Below are 17,145 nucleotides of genomic sequence, written 5' to 3'. Positions count from 1 at the left end.
AGACCACAGAAGATCAGCAAGGATATGGAAAACTTGAGCAATGCCACATTCAAGGTAACCGAAGTGGAGCATGTATTCAACCATTGCAAATACATATTGTTTTCAAACACCCTTGAAATATTCAACAAGCTAGACAAAATTCTGAAACACAAAACAGATCTAAACCAAGGAATGAAAGTATACGATCTCTAACCATAATGGAATACAACTAGAAGTCAGTCATAAAAACTATTAGGGACTTCTCCTTAATAACCAGAACTCAGAAAACACACTTCTAAATAAACATGGAAGTTTTATTTATAGTTTCCATGGTATTATTATTTATAGTTTCCATGGAGGTCTCCCATCGGGTACCATCTTGAACCGATTTAATAAGAATAGTGCATGTCCACCTTTGTGGGATGGAGTTACCAAAGTGCCCACAGGGAAACAAAGCATGAAAGGCTTCCATGGATTTTGTTTTCTGCAACTTAGGTAAACTCCCTATTTAATTGTAGTAGATTTGTTATTTAATGTGTACTAAAATGTTTACTTTCTGTCAATTTGCTTTCACTTTTGTTGTCTGATTTCGTTCAAGTATGAGCCAGAACAGCCTGTGTTTTATTTTGAGCAGTTTATTTGGCCTGTCTGGTTAATGAGAGATGCTACTCTATAGATTTCTTGTCATGGATTTGGTGTCACAGGAATGCTACATTCATTTGGTATCAGAGGAAGCCCCATCTGGTTAATGAGAGATGCTAATGTATAGATTTCTTGTAATGGTTTTGGTAACAGAGGAATGCTGAATTCCGAGTAATGCTAAATTCACTTCCTGTTTAAACTTAGTTGGAGTTTGACAAAATTGGTTTGAATCTGATTCTCATCTCCCCACTGGGTCATGCAGTGACATCTACACACCCTGGGTCAGCCAGGGGTGTTTCCCAAACCAGGCAAACATGAACTCAAGTCTCAGAGTCCCTGGTGGGACCACCCACACATACCAAGTGCCTCTTCCCTGACCACTGTGGACTGGGGCCAGTTCTCAGATCTCAAAGGTTGTTATTTGGTCTTAACAAGGCTCAGAATCAGCACTGATTTAGTAAAGTAGCCGAATAATCCTACTGTGAGACTAGAGTTAGTCATTAATCACTGTGAGACTCCCAAGGAGGACAATTTCTGAGTAGTGAGTCTCTACTGTAGTCCATAGGAAGGAATGTGGTCCTACTCTCTATCGAGTTTTTTAAAAAAGCTTTTGTTAGCTGTAATCATCAAGACAATATGGTATTGGCACAAAAATGGACACATAGACCAATGGAATAGAGTTGAGAACTCAGAATTGGACCCAAAAATGTATGGCCAATTAATCTTTGAAAACGTGGGAAAGAGTATCCAGTGGAAAACAGACAATCCTCTTTATCAGATGGTGCTGGGAGAACTGGACAGTAACATGCAAAAGAATGAAATTAGATCACTTACTCACACCATACACAAAAATAAACTCAAAATGGATAAAGGACCTGAATGTGAGGATGGAAACCATCAAAACCCAAGAGGAGAAAGCAGGAAACAACCTCCTTGACCTCAACCACATCAATTTCTTACTTGACATATCCCCAAAGTCAAGAGAATCAAGAGCAAAAATGAACTATTGGGGCCTCATGAAGATAAAAAGCTTCTGCATGGCAAAGGAAACACTCAATAGAACTAATAGACAACCAACAAAATGGGAATAGATAGTTGCAAATGGCATATCAGATAAAGGGTTAGTATTCAAAATCTGTAAGGAACTCACCAAACTCCACACCCAGAAAACAAATAATCCAGTGAAGAAATGGGCAGAAGACATGAACAGACACTTTTCCAAAAAGGACATCCAGATGGCCAACAGACACATGAAATGTTCTTCAGCATCCCTCATCATCAGGGAAATATAAATCAAAACCACACTGAGATACCACCTCATGTCAGTCAGAGTGACTAAAATGAACGTATCAGGAGACTCTAGATGCTGGTGAGGATGTGGACAAACGGGCATCCTCCTACACTGTTGGTGGGAATGTAAACTGGTGCAGCCCCTCTGGAAAACAGTGTGGAGGTTCCTCAGGAAATTAACAATAGAACTCCCCTATGACCCAAAAATAACACTGCTAGGAATTTACCCAAGGGATATAGGAGTGCTGATGCATTGGGGCACATGTTCCCCAATGTTCACAGCAGCACTTTCAACAATAGCCAAATCATGGAAACAGCCTAATGTCCATCAACTGATGAATGGATCAGGAAGATGCAGTTTATCTATACAATGGAATACTCCATGGCAGTGAGAAAGAATGAAATCTGGCCATTTACAGCAACCTGGATGGAACTTGAGGGTGTTATGCTAAATGAAATAAGTCAGGCAGAGAAAGACAGATACCATGTGTTTTCATTTGTAAGTGGAACAGGAGAAACTTAACAGATGACCATAGGGGAGGGGAAGGGGAAACATAGTTGGAGAGAGGGAGGGAGGAAAACCATGAGAGACTCTTAATACTGAGAACAAACTGAGGGCTTATAGGAGTGGGGGAGAGGGGAAGGTGAGTGATGGGCATGGAGGAGGGCAATTGTTGAGATGAGCAGTGGGTGTTATATGGAATCCAACTTGACAATAAGGTCTAAAAGGAAAAAAAGTTTTTGTTGTTATTTTAGTTTCGTTTTACACTCCTGGGATAACACTTTGTTCATTAGTTTGCAGCTTGCTCATTTCACTTCAGAATCTGTCATGTGATCTCTCTACACTAAATGGCGGTTGATTGGCGTAATTCATAGTCAGTCACTCTCCTCTGTTAGGCGGTTGGGTCTCAGGTTTCCCCTAATATAAACAATAAGGAATTCTCGCATCTGCCCTTATGCAGAGAAGTGCTTTGGCTGTAAATGCATAGTACCCAGAAGTGGTATTGCTGAGTTAAAGGGTCTATGTCTTTTATAAATTGGGTATAAAATAACATTGACTCTTTGAACTACTTTAATATTCCAAAGCTATGGCATTTAGTGTCATTGTGCCACCATCATCATTATTCGGACCCATAACATTTCTGTCAGTGCCAAAGGACCTCCCACACCCACTAACCATTCACTCCATTCCCATCTCCCCTACAATGGGAACTACTAATAATCTTTCTGTCTGTAGAAGTTTGAGTATCCTGTATACTCCTATTAATGGAGTCACATAAAATGTGGCCTTATGTTCCTGGCTTCTGTCCTTAGCATACTGTTTTCCAGATTCATCCATGTTGTACTACGTGTCAGTCTTTTATTCCTTCATATGGCTGAACCATATTCTGCTCATACACTTATGGCACATTTGTTTCCACTTCAGGCTATTGTGAAAGTGATGCTGTAAACACTGTTATATTCTTTATGATTGAACATCTCTTTCTTTCCTTTACTGATGGAATAATTGACATACACTGTCATATTACTTTCAAGCATACAACATCTTGATTTGATATTTGGATGCATTACAAAGTGATCACCAAAGGAAGTCTAGTTACAATATGTCACCATAGCTAGTTCCAATTTCTCTAAGTCTCACCAACATTTTATTGCTTGTTTATTTTTCAGTTGGCCATTCTAATCTATATGCCTCCTTGGGGTCTTGATTTGCATTTCCTGGAAGACTTATGCATTGACTATCCTTTCATGTGTTTTTGGCCATCTCTGAATATTGCTTTAGAGAAATGTCAATATCATCCTTTAGCCATTTTTAAACTGGGCTTCTGTCTTGTTGAGTTATACGAGTCCTTAATATCATGGATACTACTCTCTTATCAGTCAATTGACACGTTTTCTCCCATCTTCTGAGTTGTCTTTATCTCTCTTGATAGTTGTTTTTAAATTTTTTTTAACTTTTTATTTATTTCTGAGAGAGAGCTTGAGAAAGGGAGGGTCAGAGAGAGAGGGAGACACAGAATCTGAAGCAGGCTCCAGGCTCTGAGCTAGTTGTCAGCACAGAGCCCGACGCGGGGCTTGAACCCATGAACTGTGAGATCATTACTTGAGAAAGTTGGCCGCCCAACCAACTGAGCCACCCAGGCACCCCTCTTGATAGTTGTTTTTGATGGACAAAGATTTTTAATAATGATGAAGTTCATTTTTACATATTTCTTCTTTTGTTTGTGGTTTCGTTATCCTGTCAATGAAAGCACGATCAAGTCCTAGGCCATCAACATGGACTCTTGTATTTTTTAAAGTTCATAGATTTGGAGCGCCTGGGTGTCTCAGTTGGTTAAGTGGCCGACTTCAGCTCAGGTCAATATCTTGCGGCTCATGAGTTCGAGCCCCGCGTCGGGCTCTGTGCCGGCAGCTCAGAGCCTGGAGCCCGTTTCGGATTCTGTGTCTCCCTCTCTCTCTGCCCCTTCCCTGCTCATGTTCTGTTTCTCTCTGTCAAAAATAAATAACCCTAAAATTTAAAAAAGGAACTTAAATTTAAAAAAATTAAAAAAATAAATTTCATAGATTTAGCTTTAAGATTTTTAAATTATATTTAACCCTCACCTTTCCATGCCATTATTCCCCTTGTTCCCAGTACACCCTGGATACCTTTTTCTCTCAGATCCCAATAACCCTTTGATTATGAGTTCTCTGCGCACTTGTCCCTTTATGATCTTAAACCTGGCCTTGCACTGTAACTTATAAGCAACATTTAAGTCTCTATTGGCTTTTATCCCGCTGCCTTATCCCTTGTTCTGCTCTCTCTAGACCCCACATCCAGACCATGTCATCCTAATCTCCCAGTTCCTGTGTGCTTCTCTCTTACCCCACTCCATCAGCACACATACACTGTCCTTTTGCAAGACCTAGAGGGTTAAACAATAGCCATTGCCTCATTCTGTGGAATTCTCAAGGGTAAAGATGTGCACATATATCAAGCTGACAATGATATCAAGTAGAGAAAAACCAAGAGAATATATATTTCTAGCAAACTAGCAGAGGGGTTAATGTGTAAAAATTATTTGCAGTTGGCTTTTGGGGAGTTCTAGAATATTTCTTGCCTCCTGCAGTGGCTTCTAGGTTATTGATTTTCACTGTTACTGTAGTTGCAAGGTGGTTGGTTTGCAAGGCTTCCTTGGAACTGAAGTGATTGGGTGAGGAAGGGGACAAGGCACGGTGCTACATGGCTCACTGTGGTTTGATGTGTGGACTTCATCAGCTGCTCAGCAAGGCGGAAATGACTGGCCTCTTACCAGGGTCAGACAGCTGGGTCAAGACAGCACAGAAAAGTTACATCACTGTCCCCATTATTCACCTAATCGATTCTATTCTTGGAGGAAAAACTGGATGTCTCTGCTCTTCTCCTGACATCCATTTAGTTCATATTCCTTCTGTAATCATGTAAATATATTCCTTGGGGTCTCTGTGTATTCTACACATGACCTAGATATTTGCTGGGTCTAGCTTTAACCCTCTGATATCTTGTCTTTCAGTCTGCCAGTTCCACAGCCTTGAAAAGCTAACGTTTTCCCGGGAGTTTCTGCTGATTTCCACGAGCTGACACTGTCAGGATCTCCTGTGTTGTGAACTTAGCCATCTCCATAAAATTAGACATGCTGTCTGTCAGGGAAGACTTCAAACTGAAGCCCTCAGTGAACATTCACAGAAGAATCCACTTACACAGAAAACATCTGTGACCTATGTGTATGTTGAAAGACATGGTCAGAATGACAGAAGATTCCAGTTTATACTAGGGCAAAGAAGTGGTATCCTCTTATAATAGGTGTTTTTCTTCCACAGTCTCTCCAAACTTACTGCTTATGAGGCCTCTTGGATCTCTGCCCTCTTCCTGTGCAGTGCCCTCTCCTGGCGGTTTGGCTCCCCACTCCCCACTTTACCACGTCGCCAGCCTGCACAAATAGCTTAACTTCTTCTCCATTTGGATAGGGACCAGTTGGCTCTCTCAAGTCTCTGTCCTACCTAAATACCTGAAAACAGTGTGATTTAGAGAGCAGTTGAGCTTTGCTTCAGTAGAATCCATTTTTTTCTTTCATAGTTTATTGTCAAGTTGGTTTCCGTATAACACCCAGTGCTCATTCCAGTAAATGCCCTCCTCCGTGCCCATCACCCTATCACCCCCCTTCCCCTGTCCCTCACCCCCATGTGCCCTCAGTTTATTCTCTTTATTCAAGAGTCTCTTATGGTTTGCCTCCCTCCCTCTCTCCAACTATTTTCCCCCTTCCACTCCCTCATGGTCCTCTGTTAAGTTTCTCCTGTTCCACTTATAATTGAAAGCATATGGTATCTGTCCTTCTCTGCCTGACTTATTTCACTCAGCATAACAGCCCCGAGTTCCACTCAGGTTGCTACAAATGGCCAGATTTCATTCTTTCTCATTGCCATATAGTATTCCATTATATAGATAAACCACATCTTCTTGATCCATTCATCAGATGATGGACATTTAGGCTGTTTCCATGATTTGGCTATTGTTGAGAGTGCTGATATGAACATTGGGGTACATGTGCCCCTAAGCATCAGCACTCCTGTATCCCTTGGCTACATTCCTAGCAATGCTATTGCTGGGTCACAGGGGAGTTCTATTGTTAATTTTTTGAGGAACCTCCACACTGTTTTCCAGAGGGGCTGTATCAGTTTACATTCCCACCAACAGTGTAATAGATTTCCCGTTTTTCCACATCCTTGCCAGTAGAATCCATTTTTAAAGAGTTTTACCTATTTACTGTGATCTATCATCTCTGTGTCAGTCTCTGTCTCTCTCTGTTTTTGAGTCACACCTATGGTTTTTTCAGGTACTATGGGTTCTGAGATTAGCCTGCAACTCCTATAGCTACCAGCAGATGACAAGAGATTCCTAGATTGAAAACAAAGCACTTTATTGCACACAGCCCAGCAGGCAGCATGAACATCCTGATTCCAACAGTTTTCCTTGACCCCTTGTCCAGACCTTATACCAATCATGGTTCCTCCAGGGTGCCCTGATAAGTGCCACACATGCATTGTTTGAGATACACCTGAGGAATACTGACTGTACAAAACACCAATCTTTTCCAGGGGGTTGCAAGCTCATCTGCTGTATTCTTTGACCCTAAGGAGGACTTCAGCTTTGTTTACCTGTACAGCAAATAAATCTGTCTGGTATTCTGGTGGGTGACACTGTCCCTCTCTCCCATGGTATTTTTCTAATCACACATAGGGTAACCCAGTATAGAAGAAGAGCTGTCCATGCTTCTGTCTCAGAGGCATGTACATATGTGAGAAATCCATGGTAGAACTGTGTTCCAACAATATCCAGCAGTCATTTGTGGACTATATTAGCTCTTGCCACAATTTCCTATGAATTCACCACTTGTTCAAATGCTCTGATTAATCCAACAAAGGGCTAAGATCAAATCAATGCAGTTTGTATCAAGCAACATTTGATTGAGACTACTTTCAAGAGGATACTGTGTATGAGGGTGAGGTTAACCCACGTTATTCACTTCCACTATACCTATATAGTTCCTACATTCAGCCATCATATGGAATCCCAAAGAACCATTAGGGTCCACTATAGAATGACAATTGTTTACTAAGTTAGATACTGTATTGGGGTGCCTGGGTGGCTCAGTCTGTTGGATGTCTGACTAAATTTAGCTCAGGTCATGGTCTCCTGGTTTATGGGATTGAACCCTATGCTGGGCTTTGTGCTGACAGCACAGAGCCTGCTTCATACTCTCTTTCTCTCTCTCTCTGCCACTCCCCCACTCTCTCTCTCACCAATAAATAAACATCAAGAAAATTAAAAACATAGGATGCTGCATTGAGTTTTCCAGTGAGATGAGTGAATAACCAACTACCAACTGACTCTTCTTCAAAATGATACCACCTACAGTTTTCTGCTAGGAAATATGTTCTTTATCCCGGGAAAACAGAGCCTAGATACCGTGGAGTCTCGTCTCATGATCAGAAAGGGACTGACAGTTGGAAAGCATTCAGAAACTAGTTTGTTGGTGTTCATCAGCAACCAGCTGGGATTATCCTTAAAAGCAATACAAACATGAAAGATGGAGGAGAGGAAGTAAAATGACACAAAGGTGCTCACCATGGCCAGTGTGCTCTGTGTGGCTCTAGACTCAACAGAGGATCTGGGGAAATGGTTAGCTCTGTGAATGTATTCGACCTGCTGTTTGTGCCTGTGCAGAATGAAAACCATGGAGCTGCTGGCCCAAATCATCAACCCAGTAAGTGAAATTTCAGGGAATACTATCAGTATTACATATAGTGACTCTGAGAGTGTGTCATGGTCAGATGTAGAACAGTATCCATAATCCCTGTTCTTTGTGATGTTTTGGCTGCCCGGTTTCCCTGACACAGATAACACATACATAGGAATGATAAGATTTACTATTAGATATATGATCCAGAAGAGGGAAATGGACAAGCCAATGTACTTTGGAGCTTTGACTTTAAGATCCTTCCAACAGGAGTTCATGGGGCTGATCACGATGGTCTGGAAGACACTCAAGAGGCAGGTGCTGCCAATAGACATTCCCCTGCCCACTCTCTGAACATAAAAGAGAAGCTTGCATCCAAACTCATTGAAGATATCTTTCACCTCAAAAGCTGCCAATGTCTTGGGGACACCTTTTGAGAGCATCACCAAGGAGTTGGCTATAATCAGGTGCATGAGAATCAACTCTGTGCATCTCAGCCTCCCTTTCATGTGGTAATGGAAGACATAATGGCGAAGAAGAGCGAAATTGCCCAGGATTCCAACTGTCATCTGTGATAAGAAAATGATTGCCATTGTCAAATCCCTGGAACCTATTCTATCATTCAGTATGTTTGTCTTTAAATTATGAGAACCATTCCTGTGAATAAAAAGTTTCCTTGAAGATTTTGACAAGAGTCACTTTGGTGGTTTGCTCCTTTGGAAATGTCAGAGACTTGAAGAGGCAGGAGAAGATGGAGAGAAGTACCAGGATGTTCCAAGGAAAAGTCAGCACTAAAGATATAGTAGTATATCCTGGAAGAAGCAAAGGTAAGTGGTAGCATGTGGAAAGAACACTTAATACTAATAGAACATTTTCAGAAAAGTGATATTGTTTACTCACAGTGGTAGAAACCTACAGTGTGAGTCATTACCTATGTCATGGCATAAATCACTTCTGAATATGTTACTGATTTATTTATTAAAGAAAAACTCTGAAGCTTGTCATTGCTTGTTCTGACCCAAATGGCTAGAGATGCTTAATGGCCAGTGGTGCCGTTGGACACGCCCTGCCAACACTGTGTGGGTTGAAAACAAAACTACATTCTAAATCATTGAGGAAATGTTTCAAGGAAACTCTATCAGTGTCTTGTGGATACCTTTAAGGAGAATGATCATATCTTGGATAGAAACAGGTGCTTGAGAATTAAACCTCTGGACATGAGTTTGTAATTAGGGTGAAAAGGAAGAGATAATAGTAAGGGTGAGAGAAAGTGCCCGGTTTCCCTGATGGACTTTGCTAAGTAGACCATCCCTGTTGGCAGATGCTTTGACTCCAGTCAGATCTCAATGACCTATTATCATCTTTGAGCCTGAGGAGCCTCCCTGAGACATGTGTTGTAGACTATATTGATCATATCAAATGAAACCCAAGAGTTTAACTGAAAAATAATTAATATTTATGTTGTTAAGAAGCTTCTCAGAAGAGGCTTTGGTGGCCCTGTTGGTTAAGCATCTGACACTGGTCCAGGGTATGATCCTGTGGTTCACATGTTTGAGCCCCACATTAGGCTCTATGCTGACAGCTCAGAGCCTGGAGCCTGCCTCAGATTCTGTGTCTCCATTTATCTTTGCCCCTCCCCTGTTCCTAATCTGTCCCTCACTCTCTCAAAAGTAAATAAAATGTTTTTAAAATTTTTAAAAAAGGAAGTTAGTACATTTGATTTGCATGAATCAGTGCTATCATGCAGGTTGTTCCTCTGGTATTTTGATACGTCTTCATACTGCATGTAATAGGCACTTGGATTGCATTATCTTCATTGCAAAGAAAAGTAGAACTTTGGGATACAGACGTCAGGCACTCTGTGTAAATTCACATGCAGGTTTGGGGGCAGAGGGAGGAAAGAAGCTGTCTGGGCTGTTTGCAAAGTCTGTGCTCTGACCATTGCTCCCCTACCAAACCTTGTTAGCTGTTCCTTCACATAGTTCACCTGTCTATTTAGTTTAGTTTTGAGACCTTGCTGTTTTAATTCCTATTTTTGGTAGTTTATGGTATAGTTTCATGTGTAACAAGTTTCCATTTGTATTGACAGATTTATCGTATAGGCCAACAATAAATATGAATGAGGCTTTCAAGATTGTAATAAAACACAAATCCGGTAATTTCAGTGTCATCCTAAAGAAACCTACCACTGCACTAGTAGGATTTTATCAAACAAGATTATGTGTTCTTAATTTGGCAGCAGAAAGCCTTGTTTGCTGTCCTGGTGGAGCACAGATACAGTGGACATTATTGAACAATGTGACTTTGTTCCTAAAACATGATAGACAAAACACTAGTATGTGATAAAAGTATGTGGGCCAGAAACCAAGTGATTCCTAATGTGGGTCATATACTCCTCAGTTATTAATCATTCAAGTATATCTGTTAGCTATTGGGCAGGATTTGTGCAGTGCAGTAAACCACAAGAGGCATACATGAAATAGAATCTGGCGAATGTGACACCTTATGCACAGGAGAAATTGAAATTATCTTGAAATGAGTAGTGATCCTGGGACTGAAGTTAGAATATTACTAAACCACAGAGAAAACCATATGTGCATTAGGTCCTCACAATTGTTTTCTGAATCCATAATGAGCAAGTTATCTTTACCTGAAATGCTGCTTCCCTAACAAGAAGAAGGAAATCGTTCTCCTCATAACCATTGGAGTGTGGTAAACACAGATGATTTCAGTACAGACACAGTAACTCTCTCAAGTGCATCCCAAACCCCAAACGAGAATTTCTAAACACACTTCCTTTTATTTATTTAATTTGTTTGTTTGTTTTGTGAGAGAGAGCACAAGTGGGAGAGGGAGAGAGATAAGAGATTCCCAAGAGGCTCTGTACCACCAGTGCCGCCTGTGGGGCTCTAACTTAAGAACCATAAGATCATGGGCTGAGTCCATGTTGGATGCTTAAATGACTGAGAACTCAGGGGCCCCAAACACACTTTTTAAATTATAGAAATAAAACCATGGTTTCTATACAAGGTGATGTTTTTCTGATAGTTCCATCCTGCTCTTTTTTATAAGTGCAAAAGCATTATAAGCACATGTCTCTTAATACAGAGAATGGAGCTTTGGTTCTTGTAAGGAAATCTGAAGAGCATATCAATTTGTTAACTAAAGTCTTTTAGGAGCTAAGAAAACCCATTTTATTATCACTGGCATTATTCACCAACAGTCCTCTTCAGTGAGGATATCATTCCCTTATATTAGGAGTCATCAGGGTTGGTTATGTAGAAACTAATTTGACAATAAACTATTTGTAAAAAAAAAAGGAGTCATCAGGATTGGTGTAGGGACGGACACACCCATCTCTCTTCACTTGCTCAGCTCTGAACTGAGGACTTATTCCTCCTCCTCCTCTAGTGTTGTTATTGGGTCTATTTCTACCACAAAAGAGTCCTTCTGGACACACAAGTACTTACTCAGACTTCATTTCCTTATAAACCGTCCCTCTCAGGCTGAAGTAGAAGTCCTCACTGGATGCTTTCCTGTTGTCAGGACTGTTGGCTCTGTGTGAAGGTCACAACAACCAGTGTATGTGGGAGGGCAGCAGCCAGACTCAGATAAAGGGCTGTGAACCTGTGACCTCACCTCCCTGGGAAGTACAATTCTCATGACTCCTATAGCCATAATGACAGTTCAGTGTTTCTGCTAATGATCCAAACCAATTAAAAGTTCCTTCTGAGTATCTTGGAATACACAATTGAAATGTTTGAGAGAGTGTGTGACTTTTATAATCCCTACTGCAGACAGGGTCTCAGAGGAAAGGAGGAGGTATTACTCAATTCTGACACATGGGGTCCTGGCAGCAAAGCTGATGTTTCCCAATGAGAAACAGCTTCCTTGATAAGCTGTACTCCAAATACGTATTTTTTAATGTTGAGTGCCAAAACTGAACCAATATTGAAGTACTGAAGATCAGTGGTATCAAGCTAATTGAAAATTTTTCGAATGTAATAAAAGTAAAACAAACTTTGTCATCATTCTTAACATTAGAAATTATTGGGCCCATTTGTAGAAGTAAATGCTAATAGATTTGTAATTGATGATATAGAGGGGCACCTGGGTGGCTCAGTGGGTTGAGCGTTCAGCGTCGGCTCAGTACATGATTTCATGTTTCATGGGTCCCAGCCCCGCAATTGGCTCTGTGCTGACAGCTTAGAGCCTGGAGCCTGTGTAGATTCTGTGTCTCTGCTGTTTTCTGCCCCTCCTCTGCTCACACTCTGTCTGTCTCTCTCTCTCTTCAAAATAAACATTTTAAAAAACTGTATATGGTAAAAAGTTTGATATGGATGATATAGAAATTTTTAAGAAAGTATATTTTAAGTATATCGATCCCATTTGTACTAGTAGTCTAAACAAATAGACAAAATCCATAGAAATTGATGTTGTGGAAGTATCCAACACAAATAAAAGCACCAGGATCAGATAAGAGGCAAATTGTATCCAACCTTGAAACTATTCGAAGTAGGTGAGTCTTGGAGGTGGGATGTGGAAGTAGAAGGGTCTGGTAGAGTTGGGAGTTATAAGTGCAAATTAAGGAGTTAGAAGGTGATGGGGTAGGTTCTTAGGTATGGACAGGACCTAAGGAACACAGGATGAGTTCTCAAGGCAACAGAGGTATAGAGGGGATCAGGATGGAGATTCAGGGGTTGGAGGTGTGGCCCCTTAGGAGTCACTGATTCATTTCCCCACTGGTCAATACTCTCATTTACATGGAGTCACCCATTACTCATGACGGTTTTTTCTTTGGGCCCATGATGCAAAATTCTTGATCCTGTGAGATGCCCCTACAAAATTTAATGTTATTGTTATGCCACAGGTAGACAATTGAGTGGTTAGCCCTCTATCCCACTCTCACTCCTCTATGGGACTTTGCGGTGGATGGTGTGCCTGGGGTGTGTCTGGCCCTTGTACTCGGCACTCGTTGGCAAGAGGTGACAGGCTGGACCTTTCCCCATACTTAGATCTTCAAGAATTTTCATTGTCCAAAAGTGATTCGATGAAGTTGTTCTTCTTCAGTAGACCCTCTCTGAAATGTAATACATGCTTTAGAGAAGAACTAAAACATAAAACATAATTTAAAAATTGTAAGTATTGTTTTGTTTTTCTCGTGTGAAGCCATGTGAAAGTAATCCTTGGTAACAGATTTGTGGGTATGGTCATAATTATGATTATATTTTTATTTTTGTCCTAATAAAGTAGCAGGCTCTTGGTGTTATCCATTGGTTAAATTGCCTTACATGGTAAAAGTGGTTTTGCAGATGTAATTAAGAAACTCATGATCTGAGTTTAAAACAGGGAGATGATCCTGGATTATCTGTGTGGGCCAAATTATCATATGACCCTGAAATCAGAAGTCAGGGAGAAGCAGTAGAGGAAGAGATTAGAAACAGGAGGGGGATTTATATTGCTGTTTCTGGCTGTCAGGGTGGAGGGAGCCTCAGGGTGATTTTCCATGGGAAGGACCCCAGGCAACAATGTGAATCATTGTGGAGGTTAATCTTCTTCAGAGGCTGTAGGTAAGAGCCCAGGAGAGTCAGCATCTACCTTTGGGCTTCCTCGGCTACTGACCTGTGAGAAAATCAATGAGCGGTGCTTGAAGCTGCTGATTTCATGGAAATTCATTCCAGCAACAACAGAAACCTAACAGCCACACCTCACTTTGTTGCACTTTGCATTATGGCTGCCAAAACTGTGGTTTTTTCAAAGTGAAGTTTGTGGCAACGCTGCCTCAAACAAGTCATTCAGCATCAATTTCACAGCATTTACTCCCTTTGTGTCTCCGTGTCACATTATGTGAATTATCGCAATAGTTCAGACTTTTCCTCTATCTATTCTTCTCATAGTTATCTATGTTTAGTAATCTTTGATGTCATTTTTGGAATTGTTTTGTGATATCATGAACCATGCCCTATAAGATAGCAAGTGCAATGAATGAATGGACTGCAGATGTGGTGGAAGAAGTAAGAGATTCTCAATTATATTTTGAGTCTGTCGATGGGGCTGTTGATGCAATCTGTTGATCAATCTGTTTCCTTACCTGATTTTTTTTAATGCTTATTCATTTTTGAGGGAGAGACAGAGTGCGAGTGGGGAAGGACAGAGAGGGAGGGAGACAGAATCTGAAGCAGGCTCCAGGCTCTGAGCTATCATCAGAGAGCCCAACGCGGGGCCGGAACTCAGGAACTATGATATCATGACCTGAGCCAAAGTCAGCCACTTAACTGACTGTGCCACCCAGGGTCCCCTCTCATGATCAAACTTGAGATGAGGAGGAGTTGCTCATTCTGCAGGAACAAAGAAAATGTTTTCCTGAAATAGAATCGATTCCTGGTGAAGATGCTGTGAGAATTGTAGAAATGACACCAAAAGATTTAAAAGAGTACATAGTCCTAGTTGGTAAAGCAGCAGAAGGGTTGGAGAGAACTGACTCCAGTTCTGAAAGTAGTTTTGTGGCTGAAATGCTATGAGAGCATTGCAAGATATAGAGAAATCAGTGTGAAAGGAAGCCTGAATCAATGCCGTAAACTCCACTGAAGCCTTTTTGTAAAGAAGTTGCCACCTCTATCTCACTGGGGACGAAGGAAGGAAGGAAGGAAGGGTGGGAGGGAGGGAGGGAGGGAGGAAGGAAGGAAGAAAGGAAGGAAAAGAAAGAAAAGAAAGAAATGTCCAACTCCATTCTGAGCTTCAGTAATGCCCACACTGACCAGTCAGTATCCTTCAATAAGGAGGCAAGACTGTCCACCAGCAAAAGGTTTGTGACTCACTAACTCTCAGAAAATAGAATTTTCCTGCAATTAAATGTTTTAATCATTATGCACAGTGCCATTCTAGATATAATGTAGATAAAATGCTAGTGCATACTCAATAGACTGCATTACTTGGAGAACATGACTTACGAGAATTGGGGAAGTGAAAAATTCATTTGAATTCTTTTTGAGATATCTACTTTACATTGTGGTCTGGAGCAAAATGTGCAGTATCTCCAAGGTGTGCCTGTAAATGTAGAAACATATTTTATGATAAACAATTACATCAGGTATTGATACCCAACAACTGATGCGATTTTGATGTCCAGATGTAATGACTTTCTTCATGTTTAGGTTTCTTCTGTTTTTCAATGTAGACTTGGGTATGTCTGATATTATATCAAAAATGACATAAAAATAAATACACACCTCTTAATATATTCTCTTTTGATTCAATGTGTACATAAATCTTGTTATACGGGCCTTACTTTACAGTCAAATAGTTTTTCTTGAGCATTAGTCTGTGAAGGAGATATCTTTATGCAATAGAAATAGATCTCCAGCATTTCCCCAAATACTTCAGTTTATTCCATGATGATTATCAATGAGTCATTTCATCTTAACACTCCTCTTTATGCACTTAAAAAGGTGAATGAAAAAATCTTGATACTGAATGTATCCGGCTAAGATTTGATGACCCATTTTTTTAAATTGAAAATGTTTTCACTTATAAGTGGATCAGGAGAAACTTAACAGTGGACCATGGGGGAGGAGAAGGGGAAAAATAGTTGGGGATGGGAGGGAGGCAAACCATGAGAGACTTTTGAATATTGAGAACAAACTGAGGCCTGATGGGGGTGGGGGAGAAGGGAAGGGGGGTGATGGACATGGAGGAGGGCACTTGTAGGTTTGAGCACTGGGTGTTATATGGAAACCAACTTGGCAATAAACTATGAAAGAAAAAAATTTTAATGTTTATTTATTTTTTGAAGATAAACAGAGTATGAGGCAGGGAGGCGCAGATAGAGAGGGGCACATAGAATCTTAAGCAGCCTCCAGGCCCTGAACTGTCAGCATAGAATATCACGCAGTGCTCAAACCCACGAACTGAGGTCATGTCCTGAGCTGAAGTCGGACACTTAACTTCAGAGTTACCCATGTGCCCTGTCTGTCTGTCTTTTAAATGTAGAGAACACATTGATAGTTACCAGAGGGGAGCTGCATGGGAGGCATGGGTTATAGGGCTGATGGGGATTAAAGGGTGTACTTGAGGTGCACCTGAAATTGATATCACAGTGTATGTTAACTAACTGGAATTCAAAGAAAAACAAAACAAAACAAAATACTTCTCTGTATTGTTTGGATTAAAAATCAACATACCTATAGTATTAGGAAGAAACAATAATATTTCATAATTTAGAGAAGCGGTTAAATGTTGGGTCTCCCACACATCATAGGGTATCGATAATTGGTCTGTTTGCTTTGTGCACATGAGGAAGGTCTCAGTATTTCTTGAAATGGGATGATCCCCCCACCGTTTTGGCAGGTCCCACAAGGCATGCATATTTTGGAGATTGCCCTTGCAATGACTGTAGGATGTAATATCCCACAATCTGCGGACCCTCATGCCGTACCTTTTCACTAAATGTTCACTTATCATGTTGCCCAATTTAACAGAAAATGTAAAGGAGAAAATGTATTCTAAGAGCAAATGTAAACCTACAGCAGGCTCTTTATCTAAACTCACCATCCATTACTGTTTGTCAATGACACTTAGGATCAGCATGGGGTTTCAGAAACACTATTACTTGTGCTTCCCACCTCCCTCACCTTCATTCTGTGAGCTGTTATGTCTTCAGGACTCATTTCTGGGAGTGAAGCCCAAGCTCTGGCCCTTGGGGAGGTATCAGGGGTCGGCTGTGCCTGGGTTTTGCTGTAGGATCTTGGTGCAGCCCTGTCCCCAGTGCTGTAGCAAGATGGAGATTTTTCTAGGAGGGCCATGTCTCTGAAGACAGAGAAGGAGAACTCGTCTTATCTCCTTCAAATCAGACCTGTTTGCCTTTTCTTTGAATCCCTCCCTTGGAAAAGGACATGTAAGGGTGGACTTTTCTGCATTTGAGGTGCTTCTGCCTGTGGGGAAGCAGGTGGAAGGGCATGTGTGAAAGTTGCAGGGGCTG

At 41.0% G+C, this 17,145-nt stretch overlaps 1 protein-coding gene across 1 annotated transcript; it reads right to left on the bottom strand.

The window, feature by feature from the left end:
* Positions 1-7,840: 7,840 nt before the first annotated feature.
* LOC120222352 (vomeronasal type-1 receptor 4-like) lies at positions 7,841-16,628 on the bottom strand. Its single transcript, XM_039220152.1, has 3 exons — positions 16,603-16,628; positions 11,639-11,725; positions 7,841-8,825 (listed from the first exon to the last, which is right to left on the bottom strand). The coding sequence occupies exons 1-3, from the start codon at positions 16,626-16,628 to the stop codon at positions 7,841-7,843; spliced, it is 1,098 nt and encodes a 365-aa protein (XP_039076083.1).
* Positions 16,629-17,145: the final 517 nt, after the last annotated feature.

This window comes from Hyaena hyaena, unplaced genomic scaffold (genome assembly GCF_003009895.1).
Source record: "Hyaena hyaena isolate Hyena2069 unplaced genomic scaffold, ASM300989v1 scaffold_871, whole genome shotgun sequence".
Taxonomy (NCBI): Eukaryota; Metazoa; Chordata; class Mammalia; order Carnivora; family Hyaenidae; genus Hyaena; species Hyaena hyaena.
The sequence above is the reverse complement of the archived record's forward strand: the minus strand, read 5'-3'. Positions and strand labels throughout refer to the sequence as shown.